This window comes from Mustela erminea, chromosome 11, assembly GCF_009829155.1.
Source record: "Mustela erminea isolate mMusErm1 chromosome 11, mMusErm1.Pri, whole genome shotgun sequence".
Lineage (NCBI taxonomy): Eukaryota > Metazoa > Chordata > Mammalia > Carnivora > Mustelidae > Mustela > Mustela erminea.
In genome coordinates, this window is record NC_045624.1 from 47,913,210 (window position 1) to 47,929,516 (window position 16,307).

Consider the following 16,307-nt stretch of genomic DNA (forward strand, 5'->3'; position numbering starts at 1 on the left):
GGGGCTGTCCTCATACTTTCTGTGCATTGCATACACTTTTGTTTCATATTTCACCTGTCACCCATTGGCTCCCATCTGTGTGTGCTCTCCCAATGGTCCTGAGGTCAGTGTGCCAACAGCCCCCCTTCTCGGGGAGAGAGAGAGTTCCTGCGACATAAGACCTTGTTTATGTTCACCACAAATGACCTTTCTCTCTTTTAGCCTGTTCTACATCCTATTATAAATGTTGGTTAAAATCGGTGATTTTCTCATCTGGATGAAATAGTTCTTTCAGTTAGAAGTCCTATAAACTGAGATACTAATAGTCAAATATGGCCGTAAGCTTTTTAGCTGTAATTCATAGTGAGGAATATTTTACATGGAGACACACACCTGAAACAGAAGTTTTATGAGCACATGTTTACACTCTGCCACTTTGTCTTCTATTCTGTCCTTACTTAACTGCCCTACCAAACTGATTTTACAACCCGCGAAGGGTCACAGTCGGCAGTTCGAAAACCCTAGGACTCTGCATTGGAAGTGGGTCTTGAGAGTCGCCTACTTTGACGGTAAATGTCCGTGAATCCTGATCAGCCACTAGAAGACTAAGAGAAAAGACGTCATTTTGTACCCCCACCCCTGAAAGGCGAAAGAGTGGAACTCCTGACTGGGGACGAGCGACCAGAAGAGGTGGATGTTGCTGAAATCTGTGCTGTACTAAAGAGACGTCATTTTTTTTTTTTCCTACAGTTGACACACACTGTTACCCTTGTTTTGGGTGTATAAGACATCATCTTTTATTACTCATTTTCCCTGAAAAATAGCCTAGAGCCGGGGACAAGAAAGGAGGTAGTATTTTTTTTGTTTTGTTCTGGAAGCAGTTTCTTTCTCCTCCGACCAGATGGAGAGCTGGGAGACTGGGTGCCCGGAGAGATATGCCCGTGGGAGCTCTGAATTGGCAGGAGGACCCTTTCCAGGTGGCGTGGGGGGGATGTGGGAATGATGAAATCAGAGCTAGGAACAAGTAGGTCACAAAAAAGTACAAAATGCTTCTCCAAAGCCTCCAAGTGAATAAAAGCAAAGGATCAAGAGCCATAACAATGAAGGGTTAGTGAGAAAGGGGCCGGTTTTCCTATGTGTTTGTTTCTTTTCATCTTTTTCTGAGACTGTGCCTATTCAAATACAGACTTGCTCTTGTCTCATGGAATGGCTTTAAAATCTTAATTTCCAATTTTTAGAAGATGCTGATTGCTACAGCCTTGATCTTGACCTCAAATAAGGCACAGCCCATGGGGTTAGAGCGACATCCTCCCCTCCCCCCCATGGAGGATGAAGGGGGCGGGTGTCACCACCTGCTCTGTGCATCCCTCAGCCCTCGCCCCGGCGGCAGTCACACCACAGCGGCCAGGTGGCAGGCAGGGCTGTGCCCTCCTGGTGGAGTCTACGCTCTGTTTACAGCGCTGGCAGGTTTTTTGGTGGGGAGGGCAGCCTAAGCATTTCTCCAGGGTTCCCCTCTTTGTCAGTGTACTGGTGGGAAGTGCAGCTGCCTGTAACCCTTTCGACTTTGTCAAAAAACACAGAGTGGGGCGCCTGGCTGGCTCAGTCAGTGGAGCGTGCAACTCTCGATCTTAGGGTCGTAAGTTCAAGCCCCATGTTGGGTGTAGCGATTACTTAAAAATAAAATCTTTAAAAAAATAGTAACATAGATGCAGGTGACAGGCAATTAGATCTGTGCACCTCATTTGTCATTAAGCGGCAGACCCTACATCTCCAATCCCTAAATACTTTGTATCTTCACTTTGCCCCCACGCCCCTCTTCTCCCCAGCGAACATCACCAGCTGGTTGGGCAGCATGGCTGGGATGTCAGGAAGCCTGTCATTGCCCTTGCCTTTCGTGTTTGTTCAGCAAATATATATTGAGTGCCTACTGTGTGCCAGGCACCTTTAAGGACTCCAGGAACTCAGTGATGTGGGGCTTACTTCCTAGTGAGGAAGAAAGCTAACAAAGACAAGAACAAGATCATTTAGAAAGCTAGACGTGCTCAGTGTGGAGGACATCGTGCCTGCCAAACTAGTTGGATAATCAGGGCTGGCTTCTCCGATGTGGTGATGTTTGAGCTGAGTCTGGGACAAATTCAAGTGAGCAGTGCAGTATACTGTTGGGGAACACGGCCTCTGGATCCAGGCGGCAGGATGGGACTCTTGCTTTACCATAGAAAAGCTTTGCAACCTCACACCAGGCACTCTGCCTCTCCTAGACTCTGTTTTAGGTAATATGAAGATAATCCTAGTAGCATTCTCAGCGTTGTTGTGAGGTTTACATGAATAAATGGATCATGGGGAGCCCAAGTTAGTGGCCACTGCCCTTTTGATGATGAGGGTGCTGAGGAGGACACTGAAGCTCTAGAAATGTGCTGACTAACTGCTAGGGCAACAAAAATGTCACAGTTCAATGAGTGGGCCAGTGTTGTAGTGACAATGCAAACATTGGACAGCGGTGAAACCTAGTGTCGTGATGAAATCCTCCTGGAAGGGGAAGTGCAGTGCGGGCTTGGACGTGTGTAAAAGACCAAAATTTTTTTTTTTAAGATTTTACCTTTTTAAGTAATCGCAACAGACAATGTGTGGCTCTAATCCACAATCCCAAGATCAAGTCGCATGCTCCATTTACTGAGCCAGCCAGGTGCCCCAAAGACCAAAATTCTTAACTTGCATAGTCAGTAGGGATCCAAAATGGAATATCAAAAAGGAGCGGTAGACTTGTGTTGTTCAGAAGCCATGAGGTGAATCCCAGGTTGAGAGATGTAAATAGGGGGGGATGGGCAGAGGGAAGATAAGACAGAGGACTCCTCTTTTTCATTGTCAGCCACAAAGAACTATCCATCCAACTTTTCACAGTGTGCAATCATAACTTTGATCAAAGAGAAGAAAATATAAATTAAAAACTAATAACAGAAGATACTATAAAGCCAGGAGACCACCTGAAAGGGCTTCCAGCAGCCAAGCTGTAGTCATTTAAGCATCAAAGAATAAGATGATGACTGCTGATTAGCAGAATCTGTGAAATTAGTCCAAAATGGTACCGAACATGGAGAAGTTAGTGTAAAGTGTGCCCAAAAGTAGCTGTAATAGAAGAACGTGGAAATAACAGAATGTGCTTCTGCTTCTCACCTATGCCCGGGGCCCACTAGCATAGGTGATACTGTGTTCTGTAAAGTGGCTGGCTGTGTACAAAATACAGGTGTTCTTTTTCTGCATCACCATCAGCAGATTGGCAGGGAGTTATGAGTAAGCCCCGAAGTTGCAGGAAAAGTAGGAACTGCGAGAAGATTGAGCCTGTCACAAATGGCAGGAAGGGAGGGCTGCACAATGCCACAAGGAGCCATGTGCCTCGGGACAGAAGCCCTTTCCCCAGGAGATGCCAGCTCCATTGGCCCTAGTCATTGTACTGAAGACATGATGTCATAAGAAAGACAGGGGCTTTAAAAAAACCTGCCTGTTGAGCAAGTGAAGCTTGAGTGAAGATCCCAGGCATCCAGCCCGGGAAATGGAGGCTCGCTCTTGACCCTGACCGAGCGTCAGTGGGTCAGTAACTCAGAAACCCTCCCTTCTGTTGGTCAGAATCAGCTTTTGTTTCTTGTGGTCTTGTCAGGTTCTGGTAACCCCAGGAAGGTCAAAGCTAAGATTGAAAATCATGAAAAAACAAATCCATAGGACTAACTTGTATTATAGATGAAAGGTAGGTTTTATAGTCATTGCGATCATTTGTCTGATTTGTCTGTTTTTAAGATATTTTAAGGCTTAAATACTTAAATGGTAGAGTTGGCACAATTCTGTTGAAAATGGAATTGTTACCAGGTTTGTAATTAACACATAAATGTATGAAAGCTATATTTTTTAAAATTGTATTTTGGGGGAGCCTGGCCAACCTGTACGGTAGAGCATGCAACTCTTGATCTTGGGGATCATGTTGAGCACAGAGCTTACTTAAAAAAAATATTTTGATTTACTTAGTAGTATTTGAATAGTTAGAAATATGTGTTCAATAGACTTACAACTGTAAAATTTAACACTAAACAAAACACAAATATTTAAGTTTTCTTATGGAAACGTCCTTTAGATATTAAAGTTCTAAACAGGTATGCTATGGAATAAGGTCATGATCAGGCATTGGGTTTCTGCTTAGTATGGGAAGCCACTGGAGAGGTTTAAGCTGGCAAGTAATATAATATATTCGCTTTTTTTCTAAGTCAAGAAAAGGTCATAGAGTACAAACTGTGTAATCTTGGGTCCCTTTCTACTACTGGAACCCATGAGTTCTATTCCCCATTAATTCATTCAACAAACACATGTTGTCGGCTCCTTAAGGGCAAGCAGAACCCTGGGCGCATTATCAAAGATAATGACCAAGCACCTCCAGATAAGCGAGAAGGGGTTGAGTCCTAGGAGGGAAAGGGAACGTCGGGCTTCGAGAGCCAGGACCATTTCCTCAGTTCAGGAGCACATGGGGGAGTGCGCCATTCCAGGAATGAGCTGAGGCCAGCAGCGAGGAGGTCAAGCATTTTCAAGGCTTGGCCCATGGTCCCCAGAGCCTTGAGCCTGCCTTTCAAGGAAATTGTAATGTCGCCCGTTCGTTTTGACTGTTGCTGCTGCAGCTCTGATAAACTGGGTCAGTACCAGTTAAAGCTAATTTATAATGATAAATCTATAAGGCAGAGAGGCATCTCTTGGCTAATGTATTTGCCAGAATTTGACACCCCAGGAGAGTTTTAATTTGCTCTCACTGCAGTTATCACTTTTGCATGAATATTAATGATCTGGATTATAGGAAAAACGTGGCATGTTGGGTTTCTGGAAAAGGTTGACTTAATTTTATCTATGTGTATGTCAGTGTTTTATGTTTATGGATACAAGGAATGAGACTCCTGGAGGGGCTGAACTGGAGAGCAGGCCACGTGCACAGAGTAACAGGGTGAGCAGAGGGCAGGTGGGCAGAGGTGGGAGGGAGGTAGACAGGATTTCAGGGGCCTCCTGGGGCGAGTGACAGCAAGGTTGGTAGAGGCACTCAGCAGGGCTCCTGGGCGGCGATGTGGGTCCAGGTGGACGAATCTGCGTGTGTGTGAAGAGGCTCCAGACCACCTTGTGATTGCATGTGATTCATGAGACCGGTTAGGGTTTTTACTTATTTGCTGACAACCAGTAAGCTTTTCCCGGCAATCCTGCAGAAGTAATTGTCTTCTCATGAAATCCTATCTGCCAGCTTGTGCTCATTTTCCAGACGGAGCTGCCAAGGTGGGCTCTGGGGGCTGCCGGTCTGAGCTGCTGTCCCGCCCAGCCCCGCCCCACATGGGGACGGTGCAACTGGGCTCAGTGACAGTAGAAAACTCCGCCCATGGGGCAGCAATGGCGGCCAGTGTGTGTATGGGATAGTGCATGGTGAAATTACGTTTCCTTAGAGAAACTCTGACATGGCCATGTGTTATTTAAAATTCATAATGTCTAAGACAGAGAAGAGCCTGATCAAATGCCCAGGAGAGCCGGGTCCCGCCACTCGGTGTGCGAGGCACAGCCCACGGCTCCCCGCAGGTCTGTGTGTCATGTGTCCGTTTTCCCTCCTTTCCAGGATTCACAGGGCTCCGTTCTGTGTGTCCCGTCTCAATCTCCCTCGTGCAGGGAATACTCGGTTTGAAAACAAGGAGACAGACTCGGGGAACCGAATCCCCAAGCCCCAGTGTGGTCAGCCCGTTTCTAGCCAGTGGCCTTCGGCACACGCCTCACTTCCCGAAGCCCCGCTCTGCCCTCTGTTAAAATGGAGAAACAGAGGTTGGTCGCGAGAAAAGCGCATCCCATCCTTGATGGTGGAGGCAGCTCCCCGCGCTTTCAGGTTCCGGAGGAGCATGTGTAAAACAAAACGTGCTTCTTCTTAGCTACAGTTTTCATTAAGAAATCCAAATAAGGGGCGCCTGGGAGACATAGTGGGTTACGCGTCTGCCTTCAGCTCAGGTCATGATCTCCAGGTCCTGGAATCGAGTCCCACGTGGGGCTCCTTGCTCACGGGGGAGCCTGCTTCTGCCTCTTCTTTTCTCACTGCTCATGCTCTCTCAAATTAATAATTAATTAAAATAAAATCTTTAAAAAGAAAAATCTAAGCAAACACAGGTTTAGGCCTATGGAATTTGGGGAGCAAATGACTTAAAAGGAGGCTAACCAAAAGCAGGCAGTGTTCTTGTGTCAACAATACCTTCCTAAAACCGTCTCTTTCTGCCCATTTGTGCACTGAAATGAACATGTCTCCTGGGGGCGCTCATGTTGGGACAGACCCTCCCGGCTGTGGAGCGTTGCTGCTGGAGCAAAAGCTGTGACCGTCTTAAGACAGAGGCTGCTTGGGCTGAGTTCCATCTGCGTGCCCAGCAGGTCCAGGCTCCTCCCTGTCCAGACCCTGTAAAGATGCAGATCTGTCAGGGTGTATCTTCTAATAGAGAACCATGGGTTTGGCAGAGAAATCCCACCAGGCCAGCTGATGTTTGGTTCAGAATGCAGGGGCCGCGTCTCCCAGCTTGTCCACTTCCTGGTGGCACTGCCCAGCCCACACGGGGCCACTGCTGGAAGCTGTGCAACTGGCCCGTGGCTTTCATCTGTTTTTCTTAATTAGGGTCTGTAGCTTTCTCTTTCATTGTGAGGAAGCCTTCCTCTGGGCCCTTCACAACATGAGGTATTGGGAGGGACTGAAGGCACACAGCAGGTGTTTTTCTGTTCTGTGACTGAATACCGAGCCCCTTTCCATAGGACCCTTGCCAGGATCTGGGGGTGCCTTGTAGAGGGGAGAGAGGGAGAGTGGGGAGAAGGAAAGATAACACTTAAAAGAGGACACACTATAGCATGACCTTTTCTTGCTCTGAGTTCTGAGGCTGGGAGCCCTGAGAAGGGGGGGTCCCCTGCACCGACCGCTGGGGTTTGGTGGCCCTTCTCCTGTCGGAATTTGGATTCCATGACCCTGCGTTCCCCAGCAGAGCCTTGCAGGACACCCATCTGCTCTGGGCGCGGAGGGTTTGATTCCGCCTGACTCACATGCCCAGAACCCTCTCCTCCCCATTCCTGGCCCCAGTCACAACGATAGGTAGCTGTTGGTTTGGCTTTTTTTTTTCTTCTTCCTTTACCCCCTCTTTTACACCAAGGAAATAGAATGGGGCGCCTGGGTGGCTCGGTGGGTTAAAGCCTCTGCCTTCGGCTCAGGTCATGATCTCAGGGTCCTGGGATCCAGCCCCGCATTGGGCTCTCTGCTCAGCAGGGAGCCTGCTCCCCTCTCTCTGCCTGCCTCTGTGCCTACTTATGATCTCTCCCTCTCTCTCTGACAAATAAAATCTTTAGAGATATATATATATATATATATATATATATACACACACACACACACACACACACACACACACACACACACACACACCCCACCCCCCCCCACCCCCCCAGGAGATATTTTGAATTTTCTGTTTAGAAAATTTTGCAAAATGTTGCCATTGATGGATTCTGGGTGGTGGCGGCTCCAAACAAACTCATCCGTTCCCTTGTCCTCCCTCTGCTGCTGGCGTGGGCCCGGCTCCCTCTGCTGCAGGCTGTTCCTGTAACTGCAGCAGTAACCGGTTTGGGGCGAGACCTTCCTGGAGTTCCAGGATGTTTGGAAGCAGGCAAAGCGTGGTTGTTGTCTGCAGATGTTTAACGCCGGACACCCCCAGCCCGTTTTCCAGATGTGAACACCAGGCAGGGGCCGGCCCCACGCACACGTGTGGCTCTGGAGCCCCATGCAGCCTGTCTCCACCTGCTGCAGGTCCCAGCCGCAGAGTGAAAGGCGGCAGCTGGGGAGGAGGCCGGGCTCTCCAGCTGCTCCCGGCTGTTTGGGGATGGGCAGACGTGCGGGGGGACGGTTAAGACAAGCAGCAGAGCCCGTGCACACACTGTTCTGTTTGAAAACAGTGAATCCCCCCCTCAGCCGCGCCCCAGAACAAAGGAACAGTGGGTAAAATAAGGAAACTGCCCTTGTGACCTTTGACTCATTTATGTACCAAATGCTCCTTTAATGCTCACCATATGCCAGGCACGGTCCTGGCATATAAAGCAATAAAGTATATTGCTTTAGAAGTAGGAATTCAGTTATGCTTCAGCACGAGCTTTAGAGCTGGTTGGTAGTGTTGGCCCATTTTACAGGTGAGGAGCCTAAAGATCAGAGACGTGACATCCCTTGCCGGGGTCCCAGGGCTTGTGAGTAGCAGCACAGCCCGTCTTGATGTGAAGTCCCGCTTGTATTTCTTGTAGTGGAGCTTCCCGTGTCTTTCAGAATTATGTTAGTTTTTGTCTGGTTTCGCAAGAGGCCTTTCTTTAGAAAATATATGTAATCCATACATGTAATGTTATTACAAAAATGAAGTTACGCTGTCCTCCATTTTCTGAGCACTTACAGTGGGCAGGCCCTCTGTGTCCGATGTTCTCTAGACGTGAATTCTAATTCTTTTTTTTTTTTTTTAAGATTTTTATTTATTTATTTGACAGAGAGAGATCACAAGTAGACAGAGAGGCAGGCAGAGAGAGAGAGGAAGGGAAGCAGGCTCCCCGCCGAGCAGAGAGCCCGATGTGGGACTCAATCCCAGGACCCTGAGATCATGACCTGAGCCAAAGGCAGCGGCTTAATCCACTGAGCCACCCAGGCACCCCGTGAATTCTAATTCTTAAACTGCAAGGAAGAGATTTGTGCCCATTTCAGAGATAAGAAAGCGGATGACGGGAGCCGGTCACCCAGCTGACATGCGCTAGACGTGAATCCAGGTCTACACACAGCTCTTTGTTACAGGACAGAATTAAGTATAAGCAGGTCATTTTTGAGCCCCCACCCAGGGGACAGTTACCCAGAGCAGCCAGAGGACCTTGTAGCACAGCAGTGCCTGGAGCAGGTGGCCCAGGTAGCCAGGGAAGTGCGTCCTGACTCGGATGGACTGTGTGGTCCCCCGACCTGCCCCACTAGGGGCTGGATGCCGTATGGTTTCCAGGCGACTGTGTCCACAGCATCAAGCCCTCGGGGTCTGGCTCCTTTTGATCTAGTGGATTTTTGAAGTTTTATCTTCTGCTGGGCTTCATTAAGCCCTCCCTTGGTCTGAGCACCGCCCCCCCGGGTTGTAAATGTTGCATGGTTCCTGGTATTCAGGTTCACAAATTAGCCCAATTAGATGGGTAAATTAGTCATTCTAACTTTCTGAAGTCCGGCTGAAGGAGCTTTGTGAAATAGCATTTATAGTTTTCTAACAAGCAATTTAAAGGACACCAGCATGTGGCATTTGTTTAAGAGCAAAATGTCCTAAACAATGCCCTACTTAAAAACAGATCTTGAAATTTGCTCACAGACTCGGAAACATGGCTGAGGACACCCCTGCCTTGTCTCGTACAAACCTTTCCAAACTGGGTCTCTTCTTTCTGGGGGCCATAGCTGAACACGGCGGAGTTACGGAAACCCCCATTTAATTCCAAAACCTCCTTTTACCAAATTGGTTTTTTCTATACCACCCAAGAGTTTCTCAATGGGTTTCAAAACCCGTTTCAAGACCACCCCGAATTCCATGTGAGTGATAGTTGGTGAAGAACCAGTAACTCAAAGGAGGTCGAAAGGGACCCTTCGGATTGCTGCTGGATTTGGCAGTCAGGAAGCAAGACAGGAGAGAAGCAGTACCCCCAAATAGCCAATTGAAAGTTCGTAAGCTCTTGAGCCTCTCCGGACTCGGTTTCCTCGTGTTCAGGGAAGTGACAGTCCTCCCCACCTCACAGGGCTGCTGGCCTGTTCCATGAGATGATGCACGGGATGTGCCCGAAACACAAGAGGCAGTCAACTTGAGGTCCCTTCTTTCCTTCCTAGGTCCTTTTAAGGGTTCGCTTCAGGGGCCAGCGTCCTTGTGCCTGGCTCAGTTGGCTCTTGAAACAATCTTATTAATGCCTATTAAAATGAAACCCAATAAAAATGCCAATATTTGGTGTTGAAATAATTGATGTAGCAGAGACAGACCACGAAGCACCCAGGCAGGCCCCTGGTGCCATTTAGCCTCACACCTGGGGGGTGAATTTCACAACTGTAATTGCTACCATATAATTCTTATTAATGTTGTGCTATAATTCCTATTTATTCCACGGGGCTTGTAAATGCATTAAGACTTGTCAACATATTATTTTACACTGTTTATGATCTGTAGAATTATGTCCTTCAGGGTTGTATTGTGCAAGAGCTCAAAATAAATGGCTTTGGGCCTCATTAAAAAAAGAGCAAAAAAGCGGCTGCTTGTTGAAGTGGTTCTCCATCCCCACCATCCTTAACAGAAGTGTGTGAAGTCAAAATTTTTAACTCCATTCTGAGCAGAGCTCTTAAGCTTGGGAATACAAGCAAATCCTCTCCTCGGATCTGAGCTGGAAGGGGGCAGCCTGCCCTCCCAGGGAATGCTGGGTAGAGCCAGGGAGACAGGTGTCCGTCCCTGGTGACAGACATGGTCGGAGTTACTTGGCCTTCCACGAGCTGGAACCTGGTATTCTGAGTTTGGCTCAGAGCCTCAGGATGTCTGTCCCCGCTGCCCCCGAGCTTGGGGTAAGCTCCTTTTAGTTCCAAAGTTTCTCATGGTCTTCTTTGCTTTAGCTATAAAGAAAAAGATTTGAGAGGAATTCCCACCAAAATGCAGATACCTGATAAGTGTAGAATGTAATCCCCTACCACAGACTTTTGCATTTACTAGGCCGATGAGCATGAAACTCTGGGCACAGACTCCTGTGCATCGGCGTGTCAGACACAGCGTGTGTGTCTGTGTTGGGGCAGGGGTGTCCGTCAGCCTTGGTTATCTGTGGTTTGGGTCCCAGAGGCTAAGCAGTCCCTCTGCGGTGACACACAGGCCTGCCCCAGCTTCCACGCTCTTGCTCAGCGAATTGCCAGCCCTGCCTGAGCCCTAGAGAAACCCTTCATCTGGCCTCTGCCCCCAGGGTGGTCCCTTTGTGCCTGGGAGCAGCCCATCTGGTCACTGCCATTCCTTCTGCCCTGGGGACTGCAGGGGGGGGCACACTGGAGGGGACGAGGGGCCAGGGCCGCTGCTGACCGTCCTTGCTCTTCTCTGGCCCCACAGGCAGTGAGTACGATGAGGAGGAGGTGGATTACGAGGAGTCGGACAGCGATGAGTCCTGGACCACGGAGAGCGCCATTAGCTCTGAAGCCATCCTCAGCTCCATGTGTATGAACGGAGGCGAGGAGAAGCCTTTTGCCTGCCCAGTTCCCGGATGCAAAAAGAGATACAAGGTAAAAGCAGGACCGTCACCTGGCATTAACTGCATTCACTGTGCGGAAAGGGGCAGGCCTACCCTGGGGAGCAGCTCCTCGCTTCTGACGCCTTCCTCTCCTGGGCCCTCCACGTACCTGGTCTTTGCAGAGACACGGGCCTGGGGACAGGCGGGCCCCTGGTTTCTGGGGGTTTGGTGGGGCTTCCCCTTTTGCTGATCCAGGTGGGAGCGCTAGGTCAAAAGAAGGGTTTGGTGGCAAGATCGTGTCTTTGATGTTCTTCAGACTCACATCCTATCAGATATCAAAGTGTGTCGCCCATATATTTGCCAAACTTCCCCAGTGTTGGCTCTGCAGGGGGCTCACAGAGGATGACCTTGAAATCTTCAAAGGGGTAGACGTAGGGTTCTCAGCTTTCAGCAGAGGAGACTCTTGCTCCCTTCCCCACAGCCCCACCACTGGCATGACCAGGAGAAAAGGGGGCTTTGTTATTTTTCTCACCAAACCGCCCACTTCAGCTCCCTGTCTGTAATAGTGGACCCAGAACCCGTGTCTTTGAGAGCCTGACTGGGTGTCAGGAGTGACCAGGGACAATAAATCTTCTGTTAAGAAAACTCAAAGGAACAAAACAATGAAGGAGACAACATTCAGGGGTCGGTCCAGAGGGCGACTTAAAGAGCAAATGTGCACGCTTTCTCCTGAGGTGTTAGCAACTCTTTAAACTCCAATTGGGAGACAAAAATCAGGAACTGATGTGGTACATTTGATGATATGCTAATTTACCCATAGCTCAGCAGACTGACTTTTTTTAAGGCTTGAAAGATGTGATGTAATAGCAGAGGCGTGTCTCATAATGCATCAGAAACACGCATATGTTTCTGAACACTAAACCAAACAAACCAAACAAAAAACCCTATTTCAGTATTTTTTGTACCAGCTGCTGATCTAAAAGTGGCCAGGGCTTTGCCTATGGAAACTAGGCGACCACGTGCTTATGGAATCTCATGGAAAGTCTGAATGTGCTTTGTTTAAAACCAAGACACCCTGGCGGAGGTGTGAGGATCCCCTTGGGGCCCGGGAGCTGCTGGGGCAGAACAGGACCCAGAGTGGCACACGTCCGTTGTGTCAGGGATTTGTGTGTCAGGGACATGGAAGGCGGAGAGGAGGAAAGGCAACCAGGTGGTTTCTTTGGGAGCCGGAAAAGCGTAGGGATTGCCAGACAAGGTCGTTTTACTGGAAGGTAGACCAGACATTGCAGAGTTCTCCTTTTCTTTTTTGTTTTGTTTCAAAGTAGAGAAAGCTAGACGAAGAGTTTTCTATCCTTGATTCCTGCCTGCTCACCAGATGCCACGTCTCTCCCTGCGGCTTCACGGAGCCATTCCTCGGGGCTGGGCTGTCTGCTGCCTTCTCTCAAGCGTCCAGACGCTGGTTTAAAGGAGGTCTGCACATCCACTATGTTAGAGGAGGGAGCAGATAATGACCCAGACTGAGGCTGACCCAAAACAAGGGGGTTGAGTGAAGGGGAGAAGCCACAACCTTGATTCTGGCTGAAGAGGAGGCACTCTCTCCTTCCTCACAGCCTTCCCCAACCACCCCCCACCCCGGTCACTTGTTTGTCATTAGTCTTTTGCTGTTGTTTTTCCTGGGTTTCCAGCAACTTCTCCTACAGTTGTCTACATCTGGGTTGATGGGGACTTGAGTGTTCTTTCTGCACTGAAGGCCAAAAGAACACTGAGCAAGGCCTGGGCTGTGGAGGCTGCCTGCTTCAGCACCATCAACTGACAAATGATATGGGCACCAATTAGTGGTCCCAATTTCCATGAGGGAAGTGTGAGTTTCCTTTTCTGGGCCAGCATGCCTAGTCATGCATGATACAGGGGACAAGGACAAACGTGTAACCAATCCTCCTGAACTGTTGGCTTGAGAGGAGTGTGGTCATGTTCCCTAGTATGACCTTTCTGCTGGTAAGTTACTGGCAAGTTACTGGCCGCAGGGCAGTGGTGTTCTCTCGTGCTTACTACTGCATCTTACTGACTGCGGGATTTCTGCCAGGGTATTGGTTTGAGGAAGGGCTAATGAGCTGGTGCTATGGGTCAGGCAGAATCCAGAAGTGCCGCCATGTTGTTTATGAGCCAGGGCTCACTTCAGACTTACCTCATTCCTTGCCCACCACTGGCTTCTTGGGCACAGACTCCAGATCAGCTCATCTCACCATTTCTTGGCATTTGCAAAAGCAAAAGGTGAGGTATCTAATGTTCCAGACTTCCTAATGAGTAGGGCAGGAGAGAGGGGCCCAGTAGGACAGCTAGTCTCCATGCTGTTTCCCTTATTAGTCCCTCTGCCTAGCATGCCCCCTTCCCCTCCTCCATCAGTACCTCTCGTTTGAATTCCCCTCATTTCTCACAGCACAGCTCAGATGCCATCTCCTCTGGGGAGCCCTCACCAGTCTCCCAGACTGATTTCCCCACTCATAGACTGAAGTTCTAACCTCTGACCTTTCCACATGCTCTGTTCCTATCACTGGAGAACATTTACTACCTTATCACCCCAAGGGTCTGTACAGCTCATACACCGCTCTCAGCACCAGGCACAGGTCTTGGACAGTAGATACTCTCAAGATAAAGGAAGAGGCAAAACGCGTGGGGAAGAGGACAGTGTGGGCCCCCCTAACTGACCACTAGAACCCCAAAGCAATAGCATGATTGATTCTGCTGGATGTGTCCCGGACACATTCTAGACTGAGCAACCATCCCATCCACCTTGGTGCCACAGGCACCTTTCTTCAGACAAGAGAGGACTCCCCTAGTTTGTGATTGGGAATGGCTTTGAAAGATGGGTTGAAGTGCTTTGACCTTTTTTTCCTTTGATAGTTTTTTAATATTAGAGTTGTTAGAATTAAAGGCATTTTGCTACTTTTAAGAACTAGAAAACAGAACACGCTGTCTCCTGGGAAGTTTCTCCGAAAGGGTCCCTGCGCTACATGGGGAAGGCTGACGGTTTTTGCACTATGAAGGAAACTTGGCCTCTGATGTCTAGATACACAACCAGGCAGGTGTGTTGCTGAAGGTTTTCCAAGAAGGGCACTTAATGCATTGTCCCCTCTCAGTGGATCTAAACCTCCTTGCCTTTCCGAAGGCTCCCATCAGAAGCCCTGGCTTAACTGACATCCTTTCTGGATTGCAACTTGGCAATAAATAATCCAGAACTTTTAAAAAACGTCCATATTCTTTCGCTCCGTTAATTGTCCCAAAAAATGTACCCCATGTATATGACCAGGGATGCAAAAGCTCATGTTCATCACATTCCTTATAGTCAGCACAAATTTGTGAAATACTGTACTTCTAACAATAGGGAAATGGAATAAAATCCTGCCATCAAAAAATCCTGCTTTCAAAAAAAATAAGTAATGATGAATCCAGTGTCATCTCTCTCACGGGGAAAATACTGAAAAGGAGACCTCAGATATTAGTGATTATATCCGTTCTTTATGTCCCTTTGTATTTTCTAAATTTTGGCACTTGCCTACACTGGACACACATGCTTTGATAGAGAGGGTCAAAAGATGTGATTCCCACCTGACTCATCCTGGGTGTTGTCTGTGCAGCCACGCTGAGTCCAGTCAGGAGCAAGTCGCATCTCAGCTCTTGGGCTCCCTGGTGTCCCCACACAGCTAGGAGTGGCTTTACTTTCTACCCTAACACCACCACCCCATCCGCCCCGCCTTCTGGTTTTGTTTGGTCTTTTTTTTTTTCCCCCATTTTTCTTCATCACACGCCAGTTATAACATGAAGGCCTGCAGGAAATTGAAAGTTGTGGTTTTTATATCAAGGGCGTGTCATATATTGTACTTACTCAGGTCTGAATACTGACAGCAAAGACCAAATAGAATCAGAACACCATGGCCCAGCTGCGTGTCCAGACTGTTTCATGACTGGATCTGGAGTGGCATTTTGAGAAGCACCTCTAAACAGTTTGTTGTCCCTTGACTGGTTCAGTTTTCTCATCAGGGCAGGTAGGTCCTGATGGTAGAACCCAGCGTGGAAATGAATGAATGCCATCCTTGCCTGGCCCCCCTCAACATAAATGTAAGGCCCAGTCTGCCCATGGGTGCTTACTTACTAACACAGCCATGCTGGGGCATGATTTGAGCAAGTAGAAAACGGACAAAAATTCTAGGTAAGATATTCTCATAGCTGTCTGGAAGCAAAACATAAGCTGTGTTTCTATATCAAGGGTTTACAGATGTCCTGAATTCCACTGCCCTCTGTTTTTTCTTCAAAAAGACAATTTTTTTGGCCATCCTGAGGATATGTTAATGTAACTGTTTGTAACATTCTTCCAAGTAGAAAAATCCAGAGAGGAAGCAAAGTTCTAGGCACAGAACTGTGCTTCTTTATACATATATAAGGAATATATATTAGGTATATATTTTATGTATTCTGTGCAACATCTGAAGAAGCCAGTACTTTCATTTTCAGAGTAATACAGCTTGCAACCCAGTCTGCACAGCCCACAAATATGACTGCTTAAAATGGGAGTTCATGCAAAGCCTACTATGTACACACCTGCCATGCAGGAGAAGTGCAACTATAATCCAGAACCACACCAAGGTTGTCCCCCCGTCTGACACATTTTGATCTCATCTAATAGGTGATGTTTTGTCTTCTCCACAGAATGTGAATGGCATAAAGTACCACGCTAAGAATGGTCACAGAACGCAGATTCGTGTCCGCAAACCATTCAAATGTCGTTGTGGTAAGAGTTACAAGACAGCTCAGGGCCTGCGGCACCACACAATCAATTTCCATCCCCCGGTGTCGGCTGAGATTATCAGGAAAATGCAGCAATAACATGCTGGTCATAACTGTGCCAAGAAACCCTCACCAGCAGTTGCTGATTTTGAAAACAGCCACCTTTTTTCAGGGGAAGCATTCAGCAACCCTTTAAAGAATTAAATGCATGCTTTAAAATTTTTTCTGTAATTTTGGAATGATGTATCTTTGTAGAGTTAATGATTTTGTACATTTTGCACATGTAATCATCA

The 16,307-nt window shown here is 48.0% G+C and overlaps 1 protein-coding gene across 1 annotated transcript in view; it reads left to right on the forward strand.

The window, feature by feature from the left end:
* The window catches only part of JAZF1 (JAZF zinc finger 1), a 320,889-nt gene extending 304,653 nt beyond the window's left edge, over positions 1-16,236 (forward strand). The window contains exons 4-5 of the mRNA XM_032305143.1: positions 11,115-11,284; positions 15,937-16,236. Of these exons, the coding sequence (XP_032161034.1) occupies positions 11,115-11,284; positions 15,937-16,113 (347 nt within the window). The 3' untranslated portion in view covers positions 16,114-16,236. The remainder of the gene's footprint in view (positions 1-11,114; positions 11,285-15,936) is intronic.
* Positions 16,237-16,307: the final 71 nt, after the last annotated feature.